The sequence below is a fragment of the Idiotropiscis lumnitzeri genome, unplaced genomic scaffold, assembly GCF_059441095.1.
Source record: "Idiotropiscis lumnitzeri isolate Australia: NSW breed Sydney's pygmy pipehorse unplaced genomic scaffold, RoL_Ilum_1.0 HiC_scaffold_26, whole genome shotgun sequence".
NCBI lineage: Eukaryota > Metazoa > Chordata > Actinopteri > Syngnathiformes > Syngnathidae > Idiotropiscis > Idiotropiscis lumnitzeri.
This window is the reverse complement of record NW_028283564.1, coordinates 3,110,457-3,135,219: the sequence shown is the minus strand read 5'-3', so window position 1 is coordinate 3,135,219 and position 24,763 is coordinate 3,110,457. Positions and strand designations below refer to the sequence as shown.

At 46.5% G+C, this 24,763-nt stretch overlaps 2 protein-coding genes across 2 annotated transcripts; one reads left to right on the top strand and one right to left on the bottom strand.

Annotated features, from left to right (window-relative positions):
- The first annotated feature begins 12,700 nt into the window (after positions 1 to 12,700).
- On the top strand, positions 12,701 to 17,457 carry LOC148316009 (uncharacterized). Its single transcript, XM_088287098.1, has 3 exons — positions 12,701 to 13,122; positions 13,202 to 13,712; positions 17,418 to 17,457. The coding sequence occupies exons 1-3, from the start codon at positions 13,011 to 13,013 to the stop codon at positions 17,455 to 17,457; spliced, it is 663 nt and encodes a 220-aa protein (XP_088143224.1). The 5' UTR covers positions 12,701 to 13,010.
- A 3,500-nt stretch (positions 17,458 to 20,957) lies between these two features.
- On the bottom strand, positions 20,958 to 22,630 carry LOC148316008 (uncharacterized). The gene is made up of 2 exons (XM_088287122.1): positions 22,245 to 22,630; positions 20,958 to 22,165 (listed from the first exon to the last, which is right to left on the bottom strand). Exons 1-2 carry the CDS (start codon positions 22,354 to 22,356, stop codon positions 21,237 to 21,239), a joined length of 1,041 nt encoding a protein of 346 aa, XP_088143248.1. The 5' UTR covers positions 22,357 to 22,630; the 3' UTR covers positions 20,958 to 21,236.
- Positions 22,631 to 24,763: the final 2,133 nt, after the last annotated feature.

The following is a 24,763-nucleotide window of genomic DNA, read 5'->3' as shown; positions in this document are numbered from 1 at the left end:
GCTATTGCTCATGCTCTCGTTCACAGATTGTTCTGCTCGCGATTTGCTCTTGTTCTGTTGTTTGCGTTTTCATGTTTTGAATTTCCCCAGCTACTATTCGGCTCGCTTTAAGTTTATCGTTTTCAATTGGATTTTTGTCTTCACCCTTTCGTGGTAAGCATTGTTTTCGGTTTCTTGCGTTGCAAGCGTTTTCTGTTGATTCCTTATTTTTTCCTGGAGTGACTCGGTCTCCCAGCGTTTTGTGTTTCGCCTCTCCGGCGGCTGTACTCATAGAACCCTTGCGGTTACTAAATTTATAGATACTGCTTCATAGTGATTATTGTGTATTGCTTGACGGCTTCCAATAAACATCCTGTCAATCAATTCCTCCTGAGTCTGCGATTAAGGATCCACCTTCCACCGCTTTCCAGCCTCGGCTGGGAAGCGGTCCTGACAACACATAGCCAAAAGAATCATGCCAGGATGCCTTTGTCTCTGTGCCATTTGCATATTGTATAGTATGAATCATTACTGGGCAACTTGGGTAGTACATTCGCTGGTGGCAAGAGAGGTGTAGAGTTGTATTGAGAGGGACCCGAGACCCAGGTGCCATGTAGAAAATCTGAGTATTGGGGATAAATCCACTTGTGCGTGAAAATGCCGGCTTCCTGATACCTTTCTATTGCAGAACGAGCGCGCATATTGTGGGATGAGTGAGAGTTGGGTAAGGTCGCAAATTGGAGTCAGATTACTAATTTGAGTTTACATTGGGTTAAAATTAAATTCTAACATTGATATAAAGCTAAATTCCAACAGTACCCGAAGACATCTATATGTTTATATTCAGTTATACACCTCATTTTTTACATTTTGACATACTGCACGGTGCCCTTTTAACGATTCCGATTGAAAATTGGCTAGAAAAGACTCAAGACATTGATCTTACTCTATCCCGATTTTTGTGACTTTCCGTCGAAGGGCGTGGCTATTACGGTGCCGCTAAGTCTGATTATTCACCGTGGAAACAAAAGCTCCGGCAAGATGACTCAGATGATCGTATCTTCTCAAAATTTTACCCATTTGAGGATATTGCAGCCCTGAAGACATCTACCAACTTATTTTTTATTGTAATAGTAGCGCCAGCAACTGGTCGAAGCAAATGCAAATTATTTTCGTTTATGTTTTTCTCCGAACAGGTTAACAAGGTCGCCCTCATATTTGCTCAGCTGCGTGTTTAGGCCTTCAGGATGTCACAATACTAAATTTGTCATTTTTTGTGAAAAGCTGTGGGCGTCGCTTGGCACAGTTTGCCAATAAAACAACGCAGATTTTGAGGTTCTAAATTTGAACGAAAACTCGTGAAACTTTGCACACACTTCAGGCCTGACAAAATCATCAATATTTCATTAGTTTCTTGTGCAGTTTTTTTAAAAATGGCACTCTATCGCCCTCTAGAAATGTTTAAAAGAGCAGCCCCGGTTGTGTGTTTCACCTAGCTTTTTGAAAATTCTATGGACTATGTATAAGGCCTAGACCTACAAAAAAGTCTCTTGGAGCCATGAGCTAAATAGCACAGGAAGTCGGCCATTTTGAATTTACTTAAAAGGGGGCGGGTCACCACACTGGACTAAATGCTTAATAACTCCGCTGCTCATGCTCTAAAAAATATCCCAAACTTTCCCTGTACATAAAACGTCCCGACCTGAAGACATCTATATGTTATTATATTTTTATACACACAGTGCCACCTCATGGTATGGAAACAATATATTCTTTTTACATTTTAATATACTGCACGGAGCCCTTTTCAGGAAGCTGACTGAACATTTGCCAGAACAGCCTCAAGACGTTGATCTTAGTCTATGCTGCACTCACAACACCACAGCAGTGGTAAAGAAGGTCCGCCAGCGTCTGCACTTTCTGAGAGTCCTCAGGAAATTCAACCTGGACAGGAAGCTGCTGCTAGCCTTCTACCACTCGTCCATCGAGAGCCTGCTGGCGTACTGTGTCTCCACCTGGTACAGCGGCTGCACTGAGGCGGACAGAGTGAGGCTCCAGAGGACAGTCAAAACAGCGCAAAGGATTATTGGCTGCCCTCTCCCCTCACTGTCGGACATCTACACCGCCCGATGCCTCAGAAGGGCTCTCAACATCGTCAAAGACAATACCCACCCAAACTCACACCTGTTCGACCTGATGCCCTCTGGCAGGCGCTACAGATGCATCAAATCGAGGACCAATAGTCTGAGAAACAGTTTCTTTCCGAGAGCCATCTCCATTCTGAACTCTCACACACACACGAGAACACCCTTACCTTGCAGAACAGCATTGTGATGTGTTTTTATATACACTATTCAGTACTAAATTCCATTGCACTCTCTTATTTATTTATCTAATTTATATATTTGTCTGTATTATTGTTGTATTGCACTGGAGAGGGGAGCCCTCTAATCTCGTTGCACACTTGAGTACAATGACAATAAAGGGATTTCTAATTCTAATTCTAATTCTAATTTTGTGACTTTTCATCAAAGGGCGTAGCAAAGGGTGCCGCAAAAATTTATAAATCTCTGTGGCAACAAAAGCTACCGTAACATGAATCAGATGATCCTAACTTCTAGAATATTTTCAAATTTGAGGATAGTCCAAGCCTGAAGACATCTACCAACTTGTTTTTCATCGTAGTGGTAGTACCACTTACTGGTTGAAGTTATTTTTGTTGATATTTTTCTCAGAGTAGGTGAACAAGTTTGCTTATTTTGAGGTTCGAAATTTGAATGAAAATTCATGAAACTTTGCATCCAAATCAGGCCTGGCAAATGTCATGACCCGTGTCGGTCATGTCAGGTGTTTTTGTTATTGTTTTTGTCACGTTCTTTTTCCCATGCCATGTGTGTTTGTTTTGTCAGCTGAGTGGGGCGTTTCCCCTCAGCACTCGTTCCTCACCAGCCACGCACCTGTTCCCCGTTACCATCACACACCTGATGCCCATCTGCTCACTTAATGACTGGACTATTTGAACACCTCATCCCGACAGCTCGGCGTCGGAACATTACTCCCTTTACGGACTGTCACGGCCACTCTCCTTCTCGCTCTCATTCTTGCCCTCGCCCTCGCTCATGCCCATGCTCATGCTCATGCTCATGCCCATGCTCATGCTCATGCCCACGATCCCCAGTGTTTGTCACGGTCCTCGTTGTCCTTTTTGTTCTGTTTAGTCACGTTTAGTTTGTCTTTGTCATTTCGCACCCTGCCACGTTTGTTTGTCCACGCCACGTTGTTTGTCCTCGTTCGATTAATTTAATAAATTCCCTTTAGCTTACCCTTTTCCCTGCTTCCTCGCATTCTGGGTCCACCTCCTCCTCGCCCACCGGCGATCGATCCTGACAGCAAATTCATCAATATTTTATTAGTTTGTCGTTTAATTTTTTAAAAATGGCTCGCTATCGCCCCCTTGAACATTTGAAAAAAAAAAAAAAACAGCCCCGGATCTGTGTTTCATCAAACTTTTTGAAAATTTTATGAAGCATGTTCAAAGCCGAGACATAATCAGACGTGTCTGGGAGCCACATTCTAAATTGACAGGAAGTCGGACATTTTGAATTTACTTCAAACATTGACGAGGCTTTGACAACGAAAACTGCTCTAACTCTAACTCCGCAAAAATTCCTCTTGAAGATCCCTCACATTATTTCTCGTAAAAGATAAAGATGAAGATGTCCTATATTAGTCCCACAATGGGGAAATTTGAGGTGTTACAGCAGCAAAGATATAGATCACACAGAGTCGGCGGCGTAATGTAGCCGTTAATGTATAACATTAGCAGCAGACATTCATAAAAAGCATGCAAATATACACAGTATAAACGTATCTAAGTGTAAGGAAACACTCCTAATGCCTGTCCATTATACAGAGGGGGAACGCTGTAATGATAAAAACTACTGAATGATTGAAAATACTGCAATGATAAAAATATTGCAATGATAAAAGTACTGTAATGGTAAGAGTACTGAAATGATAGAAAAGTACTGCAATGGTAAAAAGTACTGCAATGATAAAATATACTGCAATGGTAAAAGTACTGTAATAGTAAAAGTACTGCAACGATAGAAAAATATTGCAATCATAAAAGTACTGTAATAATAAAAGTACCGCAATGATAGGAAATACTGCAATGATAAAAGTACTGCAATGATAAAACTACTGTAATAGTGAACGTCCTGCAATGGTAGAAATACTGCAGTGATAAAAGTACTGTAATAAGAATACTGTAATGATAAACAAAATACATCATTGGTCAATATTTAAGTACACCATTGGCTGAAAGTACAGTAGTAGTGTATATTGCATCCTAGGACTGCACAATTGCACTAATGCCCTCCCGTTTGTAGGCCTGACCCAATGTTCTTGTTAAAAAGTCTGACAGCAGTCGGCAGGAAGGAGCGGCGAAATCTCTCTTTGGTACAGCGAGGGTGGAACAGTCTATCACTGGAGGAGCTGTGGAGTGTTCTCAGAGTGTCATTGAGTGGGTGGGCTGGGTTGTCCAGCATTGATGACAATTTTGCCGTCATCCTCCTGCCCCCCACTGAGTCCACAGAGTCCAGGGAGCAGCCCAGGACAGAGCTGGCCCTCCTCACTAGTTTGTCCAGTCTCTTTTTGTCCCGGCCCGAGATGCCTCCTGCCCAGGAGACCACTCCATAGAAGATGACTGATGAAACCACCGAGTCATAGAAGTTCCTGAGGAGTGTTCCCCGAACGCCAAAGGACCTCAGCCTCCTGAGTAGGGAGAGTCTGCTCTGACCCTTCCTATAGAGAGCGTCTGTGTTGTCGCTCCAGTCCAGTTAATTGTTCAGATAAACACCCAGGTACTTGTAAGTTGAGACCCTCTCAACGTCTGTTCCCTGGATATTCACTGGTGCAGGTGGAGAGTGCCGACGCTTGCGGAAATCCACCACGAGCTCTTTGGATTTCCCAGCGTTGATTTGGAGGCTGACGCCAGTCCACGAACACCTGTACTCCCGATCGTCACCGTCAGTGATGAGGCACACAATCGCAGAGTCATCAGAGAACTTCTGCAGGTGACAGGTTGTGGAATTGTATTTGTAGTCCGAGGTGTAGAGGGTGAACAGGAAGAGAGCCAGAACGGTTCCCTGTGGCGCTCCCGTGCTGCAGAGGAGCACGTCAGACACACAGTCCTGTGTCCTCACGTACTGTGGCCGGTTTGTGAGGTAGTCGTGGATCCATGTGATGAGGTGGTGGGCCACTCCCGCCTGCTCCAGCTTGTCTCCCAATAAGGCGGACTGGATGGTGTTGAAAGCACTTGAGAAATCAAAGAACATGATCCTCACCGTGCCCCCCGCCTTCTCCAGGTGGGAGAGTGAAGTGTGGAGCAGGTAGATGATGGCATCATCCACACTGATGCCAGGCTGGTATGCGAACTGGAGTGGGTCCATTGAGGAGCTGACCAGGGGGCGCAGATGGACGAGGACCAGTCTCTCCAGGGTCTTCATCAGATGAGACGTCAGCGCCACTGGTCTGAAGTTGTTGAGCTCCTTCGGATGGGGTGTCTTTGGAACCGGAACCAGGCAGGATGTTTTCCACAGCTGGGGGACTCTGCCCAGCTTCAGGCTCAGGTTGAACATGTGCTGGACGATTCCACACAGCTGGTCTGCGCAGGATTTGAGGAGCTGGGAGCTAATCGCGTCTGGGCCTGCTGCCTTCCTCGCCTTCATCTTCCTCAGCTGGTTCTTCACCTGAGATGTTGTGAGGAACAAGGCTGAGCAGGAGGAAGTGGTGGTTGTCTGATGAGGCTGGGAACTGGAGCCTGTGGAGAGAGAGAGGGGGAGAGAGGGTCTCGTTCGCAGTGGCAGGAGGGGTTGGTGGGGGCTGCAGCAGGGGAGCCTGAGGCATTTGATCAAACCTATTGAAAAATAGGTTCAACTCATTTGCCCACTGAATCCCCCCCCCCTTCTGGGTCTTACCTGGTTGTCCGTGGCCTGAGATTGTCATGATCCGCGTCGGGCATGACAGCCTGTTGTTATTGTTTTCGTATGCATGCGCTTTTTGTTATTGTTTTTGTTGTTATTTTCTCCCCTCCTTCCTGCCATGTGCATTGTCCTGTTTGTTTTGATCAGCTGAGCAGGGGCGTTTCCCCTCAGCACCTCGCCCTCACCAGCCACGCACCTGCTCCTCATCAACAATCACACACCTGCTCCCCATCTGCTCCCCTGATTACCGGACTACTTATGCCTTCCATGCTCTCAACCCAGTGTCGGGTCATTACCGCAACTTACGTACTGCCACGACCACGTTTTGTGCACGTTCATGTTCTCGTTCCTGCTCTGATTCCCGCTCTGATTCCCTTTCCCGCTCTGATTCTCGTTCCTGCTCTGATTCTCGTTCCGCTCTCGCTCACGCCCCCGCTCTCGTTCATGCCCTTTATCCTTGTCCCAGTTAGTCGTGTTCACTTTGCCCTGGTTGTTTTGTATCCTGCCCCGTTGTTTGTCCATGTTCGATCCCTTCAATAAATTCCCTTCACGCTACTCACCTCTCTGCCTCCTCGCCTTTTGGGTCCACCTCCTCCTCGCCGTAAGGCGAACCCTGACAGAATGACCCGACCAAAGAAGAAGGACCCAGCGAGGAGCTCGCGGCGGCGTCACGGACACCGCCGCACAGACAACCGCCCTCATCAGCCTGCCGACCAGCCCCTTACCTCACCTTCGTTTTACGGTCACGCCCTCGACTTCTTACCCGTCATTCCTCCCCACCTTATCATAGATCCCGATTATGACGACAATTTTGACCGCAAGGCCGATTCACCTCCTCACGCAGTTTTTGATTATGAGATAACAGAATATTTTGAGCACCATGCCCCCTCACCCACTGACTTCCTGCTAATTGCCGACCCCATCGATGATTCCGAGCACTATGCCCCGCACATTTTGGTTGACTCGGATCACGAGGACGATGCCGAGTACATCTACGCCCTGTTAGACGCCCAGCGCAACCCGGGCTCAGTTAGGACCAGTTCCCTTCCTTCCTCCGAGCAATTCCTGACACCCTTTTCGTTCGAGTTCTTCGAGACCACCTCTCACTCTACCTCGCGCGCCTCACGCCCCAAGTCACGTAAGCCACATTCACGCTGCGCACCTCGTCCACCGTCGGTCCCCACGCCTTGTCACGTCCCCCTTGCGTCTCACGGCTCACGATCACCAGCACCAGTAGTCACGGTCCCTCGTGTTCCCCGTTCCCCTGATTCCCTATGGCGGCAGGCTGATAGGGATCAGGGCCCCAGGTTCGGCTGTGCCCGGATCGACTGCTGCGCCCGGCCCGCTGTCGCCCCCACGCCAGCAGCAGTGACCAACGCAGTCCCCACTGCGCAGACCATGCTGCCTCCACGTCCGCCGCAGCCTCCAGAGTCCCGTTCCGGCTCCCCGAAAGCGGCCGAGCCCCGTTCCGGCTCCCCGAAAGCGGCCGAGCCCCGTTCCGGCTCCCCGAAAGCGGCCGAGCCCCGTTCCGGCTCCCCGCCAGCTGCTGAGCCCAGTCCCGGCTCCACGCCAGCTGCTGAGCCCTGTACGGGCTCCCCGCCAGTTGCAGAGCCCTGTCCCGGCTCCCCGCCAGCTGCTGACCCCTGTCCCGGTTCCCCGCCAGCTGATGAGCCGTGTCCCGACTCCCCGCCAGCCGCTGAGCCCCGTACCGGCTCCCCGTCGGCGACCGAGCCCCGTCCCGGGGCCCCAATGGCGATCCCAGCTCCCGATCCAGCGGAGCACGCTGTGCGTCCGCCCCAAGTTCTCGAGCCAGCGGAGCAAGGGGTGCGCCCGAACCAAGTTCACGTTCAGGCGGAGCACATCCTGCTTCCGACCCAAGTTCACGTTCACGCGGAGCCCGTCCGGCGTCCGTCCCTAGTTCACGTTCAGGCGGAGCACGCTGTGCGTCCGTCCCAAGCTCACGTTCAGGCGGAGCACGCTGTGCGTCCGTCCCAAGCTCACGTTCAGGCGGAGCACGTTGTGCGTCCGTCCCAAGTTCACGTTCAGGCGGAGCACATCCTGCTTCCGACCCAAGTTCACGTTCACGCGGAGCCCGTCCGGCGTCCGTCCCTAGTTCACGTTCAGGCGGAGCACGCTGTGCTTCCGTCCCAAGCTCACGTTCAGGCGGAGCACGCTGTGCGTCCGTCCCAAGCTCACGTTCAGGCGGAGCACGTTGTGCGTCCGTCCCAAGTCCACGTTCAGGGGGAGCACACCCTGCTTCCGACCCAGGTTCACGTTCAGGCGGAGCACGCTGCGCGTCCGTCCCAAGCTCACGTTCCGGCGGAGCACGTTGTGCGTCCGTCCCAAGCCCATGTTCCGGTGGGGCACGCCTTGCCTCCGCCCCAAGCTCACGTTTTGGCAGAACACGGCCCGCAGCCGTCACTCCCGGTCCCTGCACCCGTGGTGGACGACGAGCAGTCGCCTGCCGTATCGGTCCCAGCGGCGCCTGATGAAGCGCCGCCGCTCCCGGTCCCGGTGCCTGCGATGGACGACGGTCCGCCGTCGCGTCACGCCTCAGCCTCGGCGACGCACGACGACCCACCATCGCACCCCACTCTGGCCTCGGCAGCATCCGACGACCCGTCGCCACTGCTCGCCTTGGCTCCGGCAACGCTCGACGACCCACGGCCGCTCCTGGTTTCTGCCTCGGCGGTGGACGGCGACCCACCGCCGCTCCACATTCTTGTCTCGGCAGGGGTCGACGACCAGTCGCCGCCCCCGGTTCCGGTGCCCGCGATGGATGACGGTCCGCCGCCGCGTCACGCCTCAGTCTCGGCGACGCACGAGGACCCACCACCGCGCCCCGCTCTGGCCGCGGCAGCATCCGACGACCCGTCGCCACTGCTCGCCTTGGTCCCGGCGGCGCTCGACGGCCCGCGGCCGCTCCTGGTTCCTGTCTCGGCGGTGGACGACGACCCACCGCCGCTCCATGTTCTTGTCTCGGCAGGGATCGACGACCAGCCGTCGCTCCGCGTTCCTGTGTCGGCGGGGTTCGACGATGGGCCGCCGCCCCACGTTCTGGTCTCGGCGGTGTTCGACGACCAGCCGCCGCTCCACGTTCCTGACGCGGCGGGGTTCGACGACCAGCCGTCGCTCCACGTTCCTGTCTCGGCGACGCTCGACGACCAGCCGCCGCTCCACGTTCCGGACTCGGCGAGGTTCGACGACCAGCCGCCGCTCCACGTTCCGGACTCGGCGGGGTTCGACGACCAGCCGCCGCTCCACGTTCCTGACTCGGCGGGGCTCGACGACCAGCCGCCGCTCCACGTTCCTGTCTCGGCGGGGCTCGACGACCAGCCGTCGCTCCACGTTCCTGTCTCGGCGACGCTCGACGACCAGCCGCCGCTCCACGTTCCGATCTCGGCGGGGTTCGACGACCAGCCGACGCTCCACGCTCCTGTCTCGGCGGGGTTCGACGACCAGCCGCCGCTTCACGTTCCTGACTCGGCGACGCTCGACGACCAGCCGCCGCTCCACGTCCCGGTCTCGGCGGGGCTCGTCGACCACCCGCCGCTCCACGTTCCTGGCTCGGTGGGGTTCGACGACCAGCCGCCGCCCCACGTTCCGGCCTCGGCGACACTCGACGACTCGCCGCCGCTCCGCGTTCCGGTCCCGGCTGCATCTGGTTCGTCACCCCTCCAAGCTCCTGCCTCTGCTGCTCCCGGGGTCCCCCCGCCGCTTCTCGTCTCAGCCCCGTCAGCCAACGCAATGCGGCGTTCGGGTTCCCCCGGACGCCCGCCTGAAGGGCCACGACTGGACTTATTGGTCTGGCCACCTGCACGCCCGCCGGAATGGCCACTGCGGTTCTTGCAGGGCTGGCCACCCGGACGGCCGCCCGAAGGACCACGAAAGTACTCGCTGGTCTGGCCTCCCGGACATCCGCCAGACCGGCCTCGTATCGGGGTGGTGGTCCCACCTCCCGACCCCTTCCGCCCACCCACGTTTTTGGACATGGGGTTCCTTTTGTGTATTTGTTTTTGGGACGTCTGGAATCCGTCCCTTGAGGGGGGGGTACTGTCATGATCCGCGTCGGGCATGACAGCCTGTTGTTATTGTTTTCGTATGCATGCGCTTTTTGTTATTGTTTTTGTTGTTATTTTCTCCCCTCCTTCCTGCCATGTGCATTGTCCTGTTTGTTTTGATCAGCTGAGCAGGGGCGTTTCCCCTCAGCACCTCGCCCTCACCAGCCACGCACCTGCTCCTCATCAACAATCACACACCTGCTCCCCATCTGCTCCCCTGATTACCGGACTACTTATGCCTTCCATGCTCTCAACCCAGTGTCGGGTCATTACCGCAACTTACGTACTGCCACGACCACGTTTTGTGCACGTTCATGTTCTCGTTCCTGCTCTGATTCCCGTTCCCGCTCTGATTCTCGTTCCGCTCTCGCTCACGCCCCCGCTCTCGTTCATGCCCTTTATCCTTGTCCCAGTTAGTCGTGTTCACTTTGCCCTGGTTGTTTTGTATCCTGCCCCGTTGTTTGTCCATGTTCGATCCCTTCAATAAATTCCCTTCACGCTACTCACCTCTCTGCCTCCTCGCCTTTTGGGTCCACCTCCTCCTCGCCGTAAGGCGAACCCTGACAGAGATGGTCTTCAGGCCCCTCCAGACATCCCTGGCATTGTTCCGCTGCAGTTGTTCGTCCATCCGCATCCTGTAGGACTTTTTCCCCTCTCGGATCCTCCTTCTCAGCTGACGCTGCACTCTCTTCAGCTCGTCCTTGTCGCCTGACACAAAAGCCATCTTTTTCTCCTTTAGGAGAGCTTTAATGTCCGGTGTGATCCAGGGTTTGTTGTTGGAGAAACCTCTTACAGTCCTGGTGGGAATGGTGTTCTCCATGCAGAAGTTAATATAGTCTGTAATTGTGTCTGTTAGACCATTAATGTTCTCACCGTGAGCTTCGCTGAATACCTCCCACACAGTTGTGTTGAAACAGTCCTTTAAGGCCTCCCCCGTTTCTCCAGAACATCTCTGAATTGTGTGTGTCACAACTGGCTGCCTGCGGACCAGAGGTTTATACACAGGCAGGAGAGCCACCAAGTTGTGATCAGCTTTGCCCAGCGGGGGGAGGGCCAGTGATGTGTACGCCTCCTTGGTGTTGGTATGAAAAAGTCCAAATTTTATTGTCTCTGGTGTGGCAGGTTACATATTGTCTGAATGAAGGCAGAGAGGAGGAAGGAGAAGCATGATTGAAGTCACCAGAGATAAGGAGCAGGAGAGATAATAGAATTACGCTTTTTTAAATTTTGATGACGTCATAGCCCCGCCTACAGAATTACGCTTTTGTCTCCTTGTCCCCGCCTACAGAATTACGCTTTTGTCCAAAATGGCCGCTATCCCCGCCCCTGTGTTAAAACTATCCAATCTCCAGCCACCTATTTAAAAATATTTACATATTCCCTGCCCTTGAAGGTTTAATACCACGCCTACAGAATTACGCTTTTGTCGAAGTGGGCCCCGCCTACAGAATTACGCTTTTTGTCATTGTGATGACGTTGTGTGTGTGTGTGTGTGTGTGTGTGGGCCAAGCCCCCCTCCCAAACTGTATGCTTCTTATGTTAAAAACAATGTGTTCCCTGCGTGCGTGCGTCCCCAACCCAAACTGTACTTATGTTATTCATATTTTAATATCTGAAGTATATAAAGCATCCAATGCAATGTTCTATTTAAATAAATAAAATTAAATTAAACGAGTGAAATAATATGAGTTGAAAAGAGCAGGCGTTGTTTTTACCTTTGAATAAGATGTTTATTCGGTGGATATAGGTCATCCATATTTAAATATCTGAAGTATATAAAGCAGCCAATGAAATGAGCTATATCTAATTAAATAATGTAGATGAATAAAATTAAATTAAACGAGTGAAATAATATGTTTATTCGGTTGATATTTTCCCTTTTTGCAAACATGTCTGGACATATTCCCAGCGACATAAGTTTAAACATGGTATTGTGCAGGCTTGGGGGGTTGTCCGGGCAAGACGCCGGCCATAGACACCCTCCAAGCCTGCAGCAGCCTCAAGGTGTTTCAAAAGATAGTGAGTGGCGGGCAACTGTCGACATCCGGTCGTCAGACCCCTTGCCTTTTTTGTAAAATCTGCCTAGTCATGTTTGCATGTCTGGACATGTATTTGTTGGCTACATTTGGACAGTCAAACGCCGTCATTTATCCCGCTACGGACGAGAAAAATGAAGGGTGATGTCTCCACCGCTCCCGCCCCTCGCACCCTCCTATTTCCCTGTACGTCACAGCCTTCCTACTGCCGGCAGCCCCCATGTTTGTAGTCCTTTTTTGTAGTCCATACGCTGAGTAAAATAGCAACCAGCCTGGTTAAGAAATAGAATACAGCTAGGTTAAGAATATTGCACACAGCTAGGCAACCCCCATGTTTGTAGTTTATACAGGTAAGCATAGAAATATTAGATATTAGAATATTATATATTATTATAGATATATATTATAGTATAAATATATATATATATATATATATATATATATATATATATATAATAAATAGCATGCTGCTAAGAAACAGCTTACAGCTAAGAAATAGTATGTAGTTAGGTTAAGAAACAATATACATTTAGGTTAAGAAAATAGAATACAGCTAAGAAAATAGCATACAGCTAAGAAACAACATGCGTTTAGGTTAAGAAATAGCAGCTAAGCTAAGATATCATTAAGGTCGTTTTACCAATTATTTTACCTTTCAAGGAGGAGCATCATCTTGTCTGTAGACATCCCCAAGTCATCTTTGCAACAAGCTTTGACATGTTTTCACGTATTTCTTATCTATAGTTGGACAGACAGACGACCACCAAGTTGCGGTCGTGTGTAAGCATAAACAACACCGCCCGCCCCCCAGAATCACGCTTCTGTCAAAAATAAGCACATCCCCTACTATCATATCCCGACCCCAGTCTCAATACAGCCAAAGCCCAAGTCACGCTCTGCACAGACAAACCAATTTTTCCGGCTGAAGAGCCAGACCTACTCTAAAAATGAAGACGCTCAGAACAAGACGCCGCATGGTCATGGACATCACACCGAGAAGGGTGACAACCATCGTTGCACCTGATCAGGTTTCTAATAACATTGCAGAGCACTCGTCAGGTAAACGATGCAACTAATCCTTAACTATATTCCTATAATCAATAGCTATATATTTAATCAAAGTATCTTTGTACTGCAGATAGCGGTGTGGATGAACCTACATGCGACCATGACATGACTATGGTTGAAAACGTTGTTGGTGTAGAAACCCTGACAACTGCAAACATGGAACAGGTTGACGCCTGTACAAATGTAGACCAGGATGGAACCCCTACAAAAACAGACGAGGACCAGGCAGGACCATCATACTCTTTATGGGTGGGCGGTACGGGAATCTTACCAACCCCTGTTGTAGCCTCGTACAACACTGGCGAGCCATCATATTCAGGGTGGAGCCGTCCCGTTTCACCGACGCCGCCGTCGACACCTCCGATGACCCCCACCTCGTCGGCAGAATCTTCACAAAATGCGAAGGTACAACAGCCCAGTTGGTCCGACCAGGCTGAATCTCCACAAATCAAGGAGGTACGAGTACCTAGTTGGTCCGAACAAGAGTTCTCAAACCGTTCGCTTGAGCCCGCTAAGGTTCAGACCGTCAACGACCCTGACCCCGGACCTGCACCTATTTCCAAGGATGATGTCCAACATATGTCATGGGTTGATCCTCCTAAGGGATGGGTTGCTATGGATGTCGTAATAGTTGTTAAAGCGGCGATTCTTTACATGGTCAGACGCTTTGTGATAAAGTATCACAAAAAACGGGGTTGTTTGCATAGCTATAGATACCTATGCAATAGTTATTATCTAAGACTGCAATATGAGCGCATCATGCCAATCCTTTGCGATAAAAAGTTTTTACCCTGTATTCACTACTTGTTGGATTTGTGTTCTGTAAAAACGGATAAAGAAACAGTCAAGCGAGTTGCAGAGATCTTAATGGTGGACTTAGCACTCGTAAAGGACTTACCGGACCGCCTTAAAGTGGATGAGAGCGTATGTTGTATGATATATCGTGATCAACTTGATATTTTCGAAGAATATCTTATAGAAAATATTAACTTTGACTAAAAATGGGTAATGTGTTGAGAAAATTATCGCTTTTTGGCTATAGAAGCTACTTTGAGTCGCTCGGGTTCGATCGACACGTTTCAAAATATTTGGGAAAATTGGGAAAATGAGATAAGTGACTTAGCATACTCACGTTGTTTAACGATGTGATAAGATACCGTCTCTGTCATCAACAACCTGTGGATCTCGCGCACGAATTGAAGATGTTTGAAGACCTGTTAGAATCAAAAGTTAATCCATCTGTTTTAACCCTGACCTATAGACTTTTTACGTCTTAGAGAATCCTTATCATGTGTAACCAGACTTAACCTTGTCATATTTTTGTATTTCATTCAATTAAAAATGTATGTTTTTAAAAATATGCTTTTGCGTCTGTGTGTTTAGACAAATAACAATGTGACGTTTGTCACTAAATCATAAACCGTCATGAGCGTTAAGCGTTGGTTGAAAAAATTGTACTACTATCCCATTCAACCAGCCAGTTTTGGAGGTGCAGATCGCCTTCATTTAGCTGCGTCGGAGAAAATGGGTCAAAAAGTGACGCGTCATAAAGTCAAGGATTTTTTTATCATCGCAAGATGCATACACCTACGAAAATAGGAGCACAGAAAGGTTTAAAGGGAAGTCTCTGCTTTGAAGCTTGCCCCACAGAGTAATAAAATTGCACTTGGTAACAAATAAATTACCGCAAAAGTCGGCCAGCCAGAATGAAATAGTTAAAGACAGAGAGTTTCCAGAGTTAACAAGTATCATTAAGCGTTCACTGTATCGCGTACCATCGCTATTTAGAATTTATTGTCATTGTGCCCGCAGGTGGTCAAAAGTAAAGACGGCTGCCGCCAGCACAAACGACCCTAAAACCTTAAAATAATATTGAAGAGAGATAGAAAAAAATCTGCCAATATGCAAATCCACTGGTGCCGGACTACGAGTCCATCATAAAACAGAAGCATTATTCGGTAAATAAATTAAGGTTGAATGATTTAGAATAATAACATAAATTAAGCTGCTTTATATTTTGATGTAAAATCATAAGAGCTCCTTTCAGAGCGCATTCTCGTATTTAGTAAGAAGGATTGTGTACATTATTTAAGAAATGAGACATTAAGTGATAAAGACTGCATAAACATCATTTAAGAAATAATAAAAGCCTTGTTCTTCTGAACTGTCAGTAAAACACTGGACTTAATAGCTCTCGGGTGGTGCTTTATGTTTAGTGGAAAACACCAAAATTTGTTTAATACCATTCATGCTTGCATACTCTTACGCTGATATATTGTGTTTTCAGTAAGTCGATGTCAGATACACAGAATGGAATGGTGTTTATCTACTTCTTTGAAAAGGTAAATATTTTACGAATCCGATAAGAAATGTAGCAATTTTTGTAATGTTAGCAAAGTCGAGTAAGTTTTGCTGCAGATATGACTTGACACCGATTTGACAGTCTTTTTCATCCTTAATCTACTTTTCTTTTTTTTTTAATTTGACTTGATTTATTATCCTGACAAAATTCTGACTAATAGCTACTGTTAACATCTTTGGCAGCGAGACTTCAGCAAACTATTAAAACAATAACAATAATATGCTTATTCTCTGCCTTTGTTTTTTGTTTCTTTTGTAGGAGACATGACTGTGATATATTAACAAAAAAGATGGCAGGATTTTGTTCATATTCATTTTTGTTTGTCTTGGCGTGTTTAATTTTTTAAAAAGGAAAACAGGCAACATAAAAGATAGCCGCATTTTCGCAAATAAACCTCATTCTCATTTTCTGTATTTTGATTATTTGAAAAATATCTCTCGGGTTGTTGGGAGCGTGTCTTAAATTTCACAATGTATTATTTACCAGTGATGCACGATAATATTACCATTGTTTTTAACACGCTGGCCATCGATCATGTGGTATTGGCATTAATTTCACAGTTTGCGCCGTGACTTTTGACCGTAGGTCAGTCAAATGGTCCAGGCTGACTTTCTAGACACTGAGCATGAACTGTAAAATAGTCCCACTTTTTCCATGCATTGTAAATGATTCACTTTGTGACTAGTAACATGGCAGAAAATAGTCAGAAATGTTTATCATTGTTTTCCAAAGTAAATGCCGGTGTTTGCCCGTCTTATTCTGAGTCACAAAGCAGAGAAAATTAACTTTCAAAAGGCTGAAATCAGGACTTGGGCAATTTGAATCTTAAGTAGTGTCTCTCAATGATTAACCGATTATCAAAATACTTCATATTTGATTCCAGATTCATTATAGCGGTCACTGAAGTTGTAGTGGTACACTCGACCGAGTTGTGTGCTGTGCGGGCAGCGTGGGTTCAGTTTCCACTCAGTGACTTTGTCTATGTCCGTCCTGTGACTGGCTGGCAACCTGCTTAGGGTGTTGTGCGCTTTTCGCCCGTAGTCAGCGGGGATAGGCTCCAGCACCCTCCCGCGACCCTGTACAGGATAATGACATGACATTAACGATAGCCTAATCATTCAATTTTTGCACCTTTTCTTGCCTGACGACGACCGTTTTATTGCGTGCTACTTTTCAAACTTGTAACGATGCACTCTTGTATTTATTCTTCCACCTTCCCCCTGTGTTTTCCAACAGGTAAGCTGTGACCTTTCCTGTCTTTGTCACTCCATGCACTGGCAAGTACCGAGGGCAGTCCTGGCCAGGCGGAAAGGGGCAGTACTCGTAAACTGTGCTGCTTCTGGAGACTCCATGGCTGCGGGCCCACCATCTCCCTCTGCGAGCAACCGAAAGCTCACACTGGTGGAGTTTGCAACCAACAACGGGTCAGAGGGTCTACACCATCACATGAGCTGTCCACATACCAGGAGGTCGGGAGGAAGCAGAACAAATTGCCATTAAACAACTACGGACAGGTAAGTTCAACAACTCTGCTCTTAGTGTTCTGGTTTGCACAGGTGAAGGGTAAAAAACACAAAATGGAGACTTCTGCTCAATTATGCTGTAAGCACTAATAGATGCTTTGCTTAGCAATGGTGATGTACAGTATTTGTGCGTCCTCTAGGTCCAATTTAATCTCTGGAGACTTCTTGGATTGTATAGTACGACTTTCGGTTTGTAGGAAAGACAGCAGCGTTGCAATCGAAACTGCATCTCGCTCGCCAGAGAGCCAAATGGGGAGAAATGAACAGACTACGATTGCCGCAGTTGTTGTTTCCATCGTGAAATTGTTTCGCCAAATGTCTAAACTTTTCAGCACAACCGACTCACCGGCAAACATGTTCATAAAAAGCGGAGTTGAATCGCTGAAAATAACACACCACAGAGTTGTCTACTCCAACGGTAAAAAGCAGGAAGATGAGTAGCCTCAAATATCCCCAAAATGTGAGGTTTTTAACGAGAAGTCAATATCAGCAGATGAGACAAACCATTGTTGTACTTTTGACCATAGCTGATGAATTTTCGCCAGTGCTCAGTGTTTCACCCCTGAGTCGACTTAGATCCTACTTTCAGACAACGCAATTGATTTTTTTCCCTCTTCACTAATTAAATGTGTCATTCTAGGCATCTCTTACTGATGTTAACATTCACTCTAATGCCACATTATGACGTGAATACGAGTAGAATGGAACGGCGACTCCACCTCAACTTATTTCCATTTGAGAAGCAGAGCAACTTTGATGATGTTTGCATGAAAAAGTCTTTAAAAAAAACATTCGTAGAAGCAGGCTGGCAGTTCATCCCAATAACAAACCGTGCGAGTCAGACGATTTCTTAATTGAATTACTTGCGCTTTTTTTTTATTATTCCCCAGTTCCAAAATGGACTGATAATTTCACAATGCTGGGAATGGCCATAAGGCTTTCGGTGAAAGTCCTCATCATTTTAAGAATTAAAAATTGACATTCAGTCAAGAACAACGCATTGCTACATGCATAAAAAGTGAAAAAAAAATGGTTGTGCGGTTGAAAACCACGGGGTAAAACTAAAAGTGATGCGTTTTCTTACATGAAATCAAGCTCAAATCTAACACAGACATTACTGAAGCACGAAGACAGTGTCATTCCTTGGCCATATGTTCAGATTTACAATATGTTGCTTTGAAAGTCAAGTCGGGCTTTCTGAATAGGCAGACGCAGACGCACTAATGGAAACTGTTTTTGATTTGGTTTGTGCAGCAGCTTAATTGAGCAGAAGTCTCCATTTTGTGTTTTTTACCCTTCACCTGTGCAAACCAGAACACTAAGAGCAGAGTTGTTGAACTTACCTGTCCGTAGTTGTTTAATGGCAATTTGTTCTGCTTCCTCCCGACCTCCTGGTATGTGGACAGCTCATGTGATGGTGTAGACCCTCTGACCCGTTGTTGGTTGCAAACTCCACCAGTGTGAGCTTTCGGTTGCTCGCAGAGGGAGATGGTGGGCCCGCAGCCATGGAGTCTCCAGAAGCAGCACAGTTTACGAGTACTGCCCCTTTCCGCCTGGCCAGGACTGCCCTCGGTACTTGCCAGTGCATGGAGTGACAAAGACAGGAAAGGTCACAGCTTACCTGTTGGAAAACACAGGGGGAAGGTGGAAGAATAAATACAAGAGTGCATCGTTACAAGTTTGAAAAGTAGCACGCAATAAAACGGTCGTCGTCAGGCAAGAAAAGGTGCAAAAATTGAATGATTAGGCTATCGTTAATGTCATGTCATTATCCTGTACAGGGTCGCGGGAGGGTGCTGGAGCCTATCCCCGCTGACTACGGGCGAAAAGCGCACAACACCCTAAGCAGGTTGCCAGCCAGTCACAGGACGGACATAGACAAAGTCACTGAGTGGAAACTGAACCCACGCTGCCCGCACAGCACACAACTCGGTCGAGTGTACCACTACAACTTCAGTGACCGCTATAATGAATCTGGAATCAAATATGAAGTATTTTGATAATCGGTTAATCATTGAGAGACACTACTTAAGATTCAAATTGCCCAAGTCCTGATTTCAGCCTTTTGAAAGTTAATTTTCTCTGCTTTGTGACTCAGAATAAGACGGGCAAACACCGGCATTTACTTTGGAAAACAATGATAAACATTTCTGACTATTTTCTGCCATGTTACTAGTCACAAAGTGAATCATTTACAATGCATGGAAAAAGTGGGACTATTTTACAGTTCATGCTCAGTGTCTAGAAAGTCAGCCTGGACCATTTGACTGACCTACGGTCAAAAGTCACGGCGCAAACTGTGAAATTAATGCCAATACCACATGATCGATGGCCAGCGTGTTAAAAACAATGGTAATATTATCGTGCATCACTGGTAAATAATACATTGTGAAATTTAAGACACGCTCCCAACAACCCGAGAGATATTTTTCAAATAATCAAAATACAGAAAATGAGAATGAGGTTTATTTGCGAAAATGCGGCTATCTTTTATGTTGCCTGTTTTCCTTTTAAAAAAATTAAACACGCCAAGACAAACAAAAATGAATATGAACAAAATCCTGCCATCTTTTTTGTTAATATATCACAGTCATGTCTCCTACAAAAGAAACAAAAAACAAAGGCAGAGAATAAGCATATTATTGTTATTGTTTTAATAGTTTGCTGAAGTCTCGCTGCCAAAGATGTTAACAGTAGCTATTAGTCAGAATTTTGTCAGGATAATAAATCAAGTCAAATTAAAAAAAAAAGAAAAGTAGATTAAGGATGAAAAAGACTGTCAAATCGGTGTCAAGTCATATCTGCAGCAAAACTTACTCGACTTTGCTAACATTACAAAAATTGCTACATTTCTTATCGGATTCGTAAAATATTTACCTTTTCAAAGAAGTAGATAAACACCATTCCATTCTGTGTATCTGACATCGACTTACTGAAAACACAATATATCAGCGTAAGAGTATGCAAGCATGAATGGTATTAAACAAATTTTGGTGTTTTCCACTAAACATAAAGCACCACCCGAGAGCTATTAAGTCCAGTGTTTTACTGACAGTTCAGAAGAACAAGGCTTTTATTATTTCTTAAATGATGTTTACGCAGTCTTTATCACTTAATGTCTCATTTCTTAAATAATGTACACAATCCTTCTTACTAAATACGAGAATGCGCTCTGAAAGGAGCTCTTATGATTTTACATCAAAATATAAAGCAGCTTAATTTATGTTATTATTCTAAATCATTCAACCTTAATTTATTTACCGAATAATGCTTCTGTTTTATGATGGACTCGTAGTCCGGCACCAGTGGATTTGCATATTGGCAGATTTTTTTCTATCTCTCTTCAATATTATTTTAAGGTTTTAGGGTCGTTTGTGCTGGCGGCAGCCGTCTTTACTTTTGACCACCTGCGGGCACAATGACAATAAATTCTAAATAGCGATGGTACGCGATACAGTGAACGCTTAATGATACTTGTTAACTCTGGAAACTCTCTGTCTTTAACTATTTCATCCTGGCTGGCCGACTTTTGCGGTAATTTATTTGTTACCAAGTGCAATTTTATTACTCTGTGGGGCAAGCTTCAAAGCAGAGACTTCCCTTTAAACCTTTCTGTGCTCCTATTTTCGTAGGTGTATGCATCTTGCGATGATAAAAAAATCCTTGACTTTATGACGCGTCACTTTTTGACCCATTTTCTCCGACGCAGCTAAATGAAGGCGATCTGCACCTCCAAAACTGGCTGGTTGAATGGGATAGTAGTACAATTTTTTCAACCAACGCTTAACGCTCATGACGGTTTATGATTTAGTGACAAACGTCACATTGTTATTTGTCTAAACACACAGACGCAAAAGCATATTTTTAAAAACATCCATTTTTAATTGAATGAAATACAAAAATATGACAAGGTTAAGTCTGGTTACACATGATAAGGATTCTCTAAGACGTAAAAAGTCTAGAGGTCAGGGTTAAAACAGATGGATTAACTTTTGATTCTAACAGGTCTTCAAACATCTTCAATTCGTGCGCGAGATCCACAGGTTGTTGATGACAGAGACGGTATCTTATCACATCGTTAAACAACGTGAGTATGCTAAGTCACTTATCTCATTTTCCCAATTTTCCCAAATATTTTGAAACGTGTCGATCGAACCCGAGCGACTCAAAGTAGCTTCTATAGCCAAAAAGCGATAATTTTCTCAACACATTACCCATTTTTAGTCAAAGTTAATATTTTCTATAAGATATTCTTCGAAAATATCAAGTTGATCACGATATATCATACAACATACGCTCTCATCCACTTTAAGGCGGTCCGGTAAGTCCTTTACGAGTGCTAAGTCCACCATTAAGATCTCTGCAACTCGCTTGACTGTTTCTTTATCCGTTTTTACAGAACACAAATCCAACAAGTAGTGAATACAGGGTAAAAACTTTTTATCGCAAAGGATTGGCATGATGCGCTCATATTGCAGTCTTAGAAAATAACTATTGCATAGGTATCTATAGCTATGCAAACAACCCCGTTTTTTGTGATACTTTATCACAAAGCGTCTGACCATGTAAAGAATCGCCGCTTTAACAACTATTACGACATCCATATCAACCCATCCCTTAGGAGGATCAACCCATGACATATGTTGTACATCATCCTTGGAAATAGGTGCAGGTCCGGGGTCAGGGTCGTTGACGGTCTGAACCTTAGCGGGCTCAAGCGAACGGTTTGAGAACTCTTGTTCGGACCAACTAGGTACTCGTACCTCCTTGATTTGTGGAGATTCAGCCTGGTCGGACCAACTGGGCTGTTGTACCTTCGCATTTTGTGAAGATTCTGCCGACGAGGTGGGAGTCATCGGAGGTGTCGACGGCGGCGTCGGTGAAACGGGACGGCTCCACCCTGAATATGATGGCTCGCCAGTGTTGTACGAGGCTACAACAGGGGTTGGTAAGATTCCCGTACCGCCCACCCATAAAGAGTATGATGGTCCTGCCTGGTCCTCGTCTGTTTTTGTAGGGGTTCCATCCTGGTCTACATTTGTACAGGCGTCAACCTGTTCCATGTTTGCAGTTGTCAGGGTTTCTACACCAACAACGTTTTCAACCATAGTCATGTCATGGTCGCATGTAGGTTCATCCACACCGCTATCTGCAGTACAAAGATACTTTGATTAAATATATAGCTATTGATTATAGGAATATAGTTAAGGATTAGTTGCATCGTTTACCTGACGAGTGCTCTGCAATGTTATTAGAAACCTGATCAGGTGCAACGATGGTTGTCACCCTTCTCGGTGTGATGTCCATGACCATGCGGCGTCTTGTTCTGAGCGTCTTCATTTTTAGAGTAGGTCTGGCTCTTCAGCCGGAAAAATTGGTTTGTCTGTGCAGAGCGTGACTTGGGCTTTGGCTGTATTGAGACTGGGGTCGGGATATGATAGTAGGGGATGTGCTTATTTTTGACAGAAGCGTGATTCTGGGGGGCGGGCGGTGTTGTTTATGCTTACACACGACCGCAACTTGGTGGTCGTCTGTCTGTCCAACTATAGATAAGAAATACGTGAAAACATGTCAAAGCTTGTTGCAAAGATGACTTGGGGATGTCTACAGACAAGATGATGCTCCTCCTTGAAAGGTAAAATAATTGGTAAAACGACCTTAATGATATCTTAGCTTAGCTGCTATTTCTTAACCTAAACGCATGTTGTTTCTTAGCTGTATGCTATTTTCTTAGCTGTATTCTATTTTCTTAACCTAAATGTATATTGTTTCTTAACCTAACTACATACTATTTCTTAGCTGTAAGCTGTTTCTTAGCAGCATGCTATTTATTATATATATATATATATATATATATATATATATATATATTTATACTATAATATATATCTATAATAATATATAATATTCTAATATCTAATATTTCTATGCTTACCTGTATAAACTACAAACATGGGGGTTGCCTAGCTGTGTGCAATATTCTTAACCTAGCTGTACTCTATTTCTTAACCAGGCTGGTTGCTATTTTACTCAGCGTATGGACTACAAAAAAGGACTACAAACATGGGGGCTGCCGGCAGTAGGAAGGCTGTGACGTACAGGGAAATAGGAGGGTGCGAGGGGCGGGAGCGGTGGAGACATCACCCTTCATTTTCTCGTCCGTAGCGGGATAAATGACGGCGTTTGACTGTCCAAATGTAGCCAACAAATACATGTCCAGACATGCAAACATGACTAGGCAGATTTTACAAAAAAGGCAAGGGGTCTGACGACCGGATGTCGACAGTTGCCCGCCACTCACTATCTTTTGAAACACCTTGAGGCTGCTGCAGGCTTGGAGGGTGTCTATGGCCGGCGTCTTGCCCGGACAACCCCCCAAGCCTGCACAATACCATGTTTAAACTTATGTCGCTGGGAATATGTCCAGACATGTTTGCAAAAAGGGAAAATATCAACCGAATAAACATATTATTTCACTCGTTTAATTTAATTTTATTCATCTACATTATTTAATTAGATATAGCTCATTTCATTGGCTGCTTTATATACTTCAGATATTTAAATATGGATGACCTATATCCACCGAATAAACATCTTATTCAAAGGTAAAAACAACGCCTGCTCTTTTCAACTCATATTATTTCACTCGTTTAATTTAATTTTATTTATTTAAATAGAACATTGCATTGGATGCTTTATATACTTCAGATATTAAAATATGAATAACATAAGTACAGTTTGGGTTGGGGACGCACGCACGCAGGGAACACATTGTTTTTAACATAAGAAGCATACAGTTTGGGAGGGGGGCTTGGCCCACACACACACACACACACACACACAACGTCATCACAATGACAAAAAGCGTAATTCTGTAGGCGGGGCCCACTTCGACAAAAGCGTAATTCTGTAGGCGTGGTATTAAACCTTCAAGGGCAGGGAATATGTAAATATTTTTAAATAGGTGGCTGGAGATTGGATAGTTTTAACACAGGGGCGGGGATAGCGGCCATTTTGGACAAAAGCGTAATTCTGTAGGCGGGGACAAGGAGACAAAAGCGTAATTCTGTAGGCGGGGCTATGACGTCATCAAAATTTAAAAAAGCGTAATTCTATTATCTCTAGCAGGGCATTTGGGTGCTGTGTTTGTAGCCTGCTCACGCTGCAGTCAGTACGTCACAGGCTGTCTTACTGTTAGCAGAGGGTGGCACGTACGCCGCCACCGCGATCACATGACTGAACTCTCGCGGTAAATAGAACGGACGCATGCTAACAGCTATCAGCTCGATGTCCCGACTGCAAAGTTGATCCTTAGCAGTTACGTGCCCAGGGTTACGCCATCTATCATTAACAAACACAGCCAGCCCTCCCCCTTTCCTCTTACCGCTCTCCAGTGTCCTGTCCGCGCGTAGGATTTGGAAGCCGTCCAATTCCACGACAGCGTCCGGCGTTAGCTTTGTTAGCCACGACTCCGTGAACACCAGCAAGCTAGCCTCCCGGACAATCCTCTCGTGCCGGGTTAGCGCTGTTAGCTCGTCCATTTTATTGGGGACGGATCTAACTTTCCCCATAACAACGGACGGGAGGACGGGGTGGTATCATCTCCTCCTTGCCTGGCGTTTAGCCCCCGCACGACATCCCCGTCTCTTCCTCCTCAGCTCGCGGGGGATATCGGGTCTCGCTCCGGGAGCCGACGCGGGGTTAGCATGGAGTGCTAACAGCTGATCTCTTGAGTACACGATCGATC

Coding starts and splice junctions, on each gene's coding strand:
- LOC148316009 (XM_088287098.1), top strand. CDS start 13,011: ATGAAGACGCTCAGAACAAGACGCCGCATGGTCATGGACATCACACCG. Junction 13,123..13,201: donor CATTGCAGAGCACTCGTCAG/GTAAACGATGCA, acceptor TTTGTACTGCAG/ATAGCGGTGTGGATGAACCT. Junction 13,713..17,417: donor AAGGATGATGTCCAACATAT/GTCATGGGTTGA, acceptor AACACACCACAG/AGTTGTCTACTCCAACGGTA.
- LOC148316008 (XM_088287122.1), bottom strand. CDS start 22,356: ATGAAGACGCTCAGAACAAGACGCCGCATGGTCATGGACATCACACCG. Junction 22,166..22,244: donor CATTGCAGAGCACTCGTCAG/GTAAACGATGCA, acceptor TTTGTACTGCAG/ATAGCGGTGTGGATGAACCT.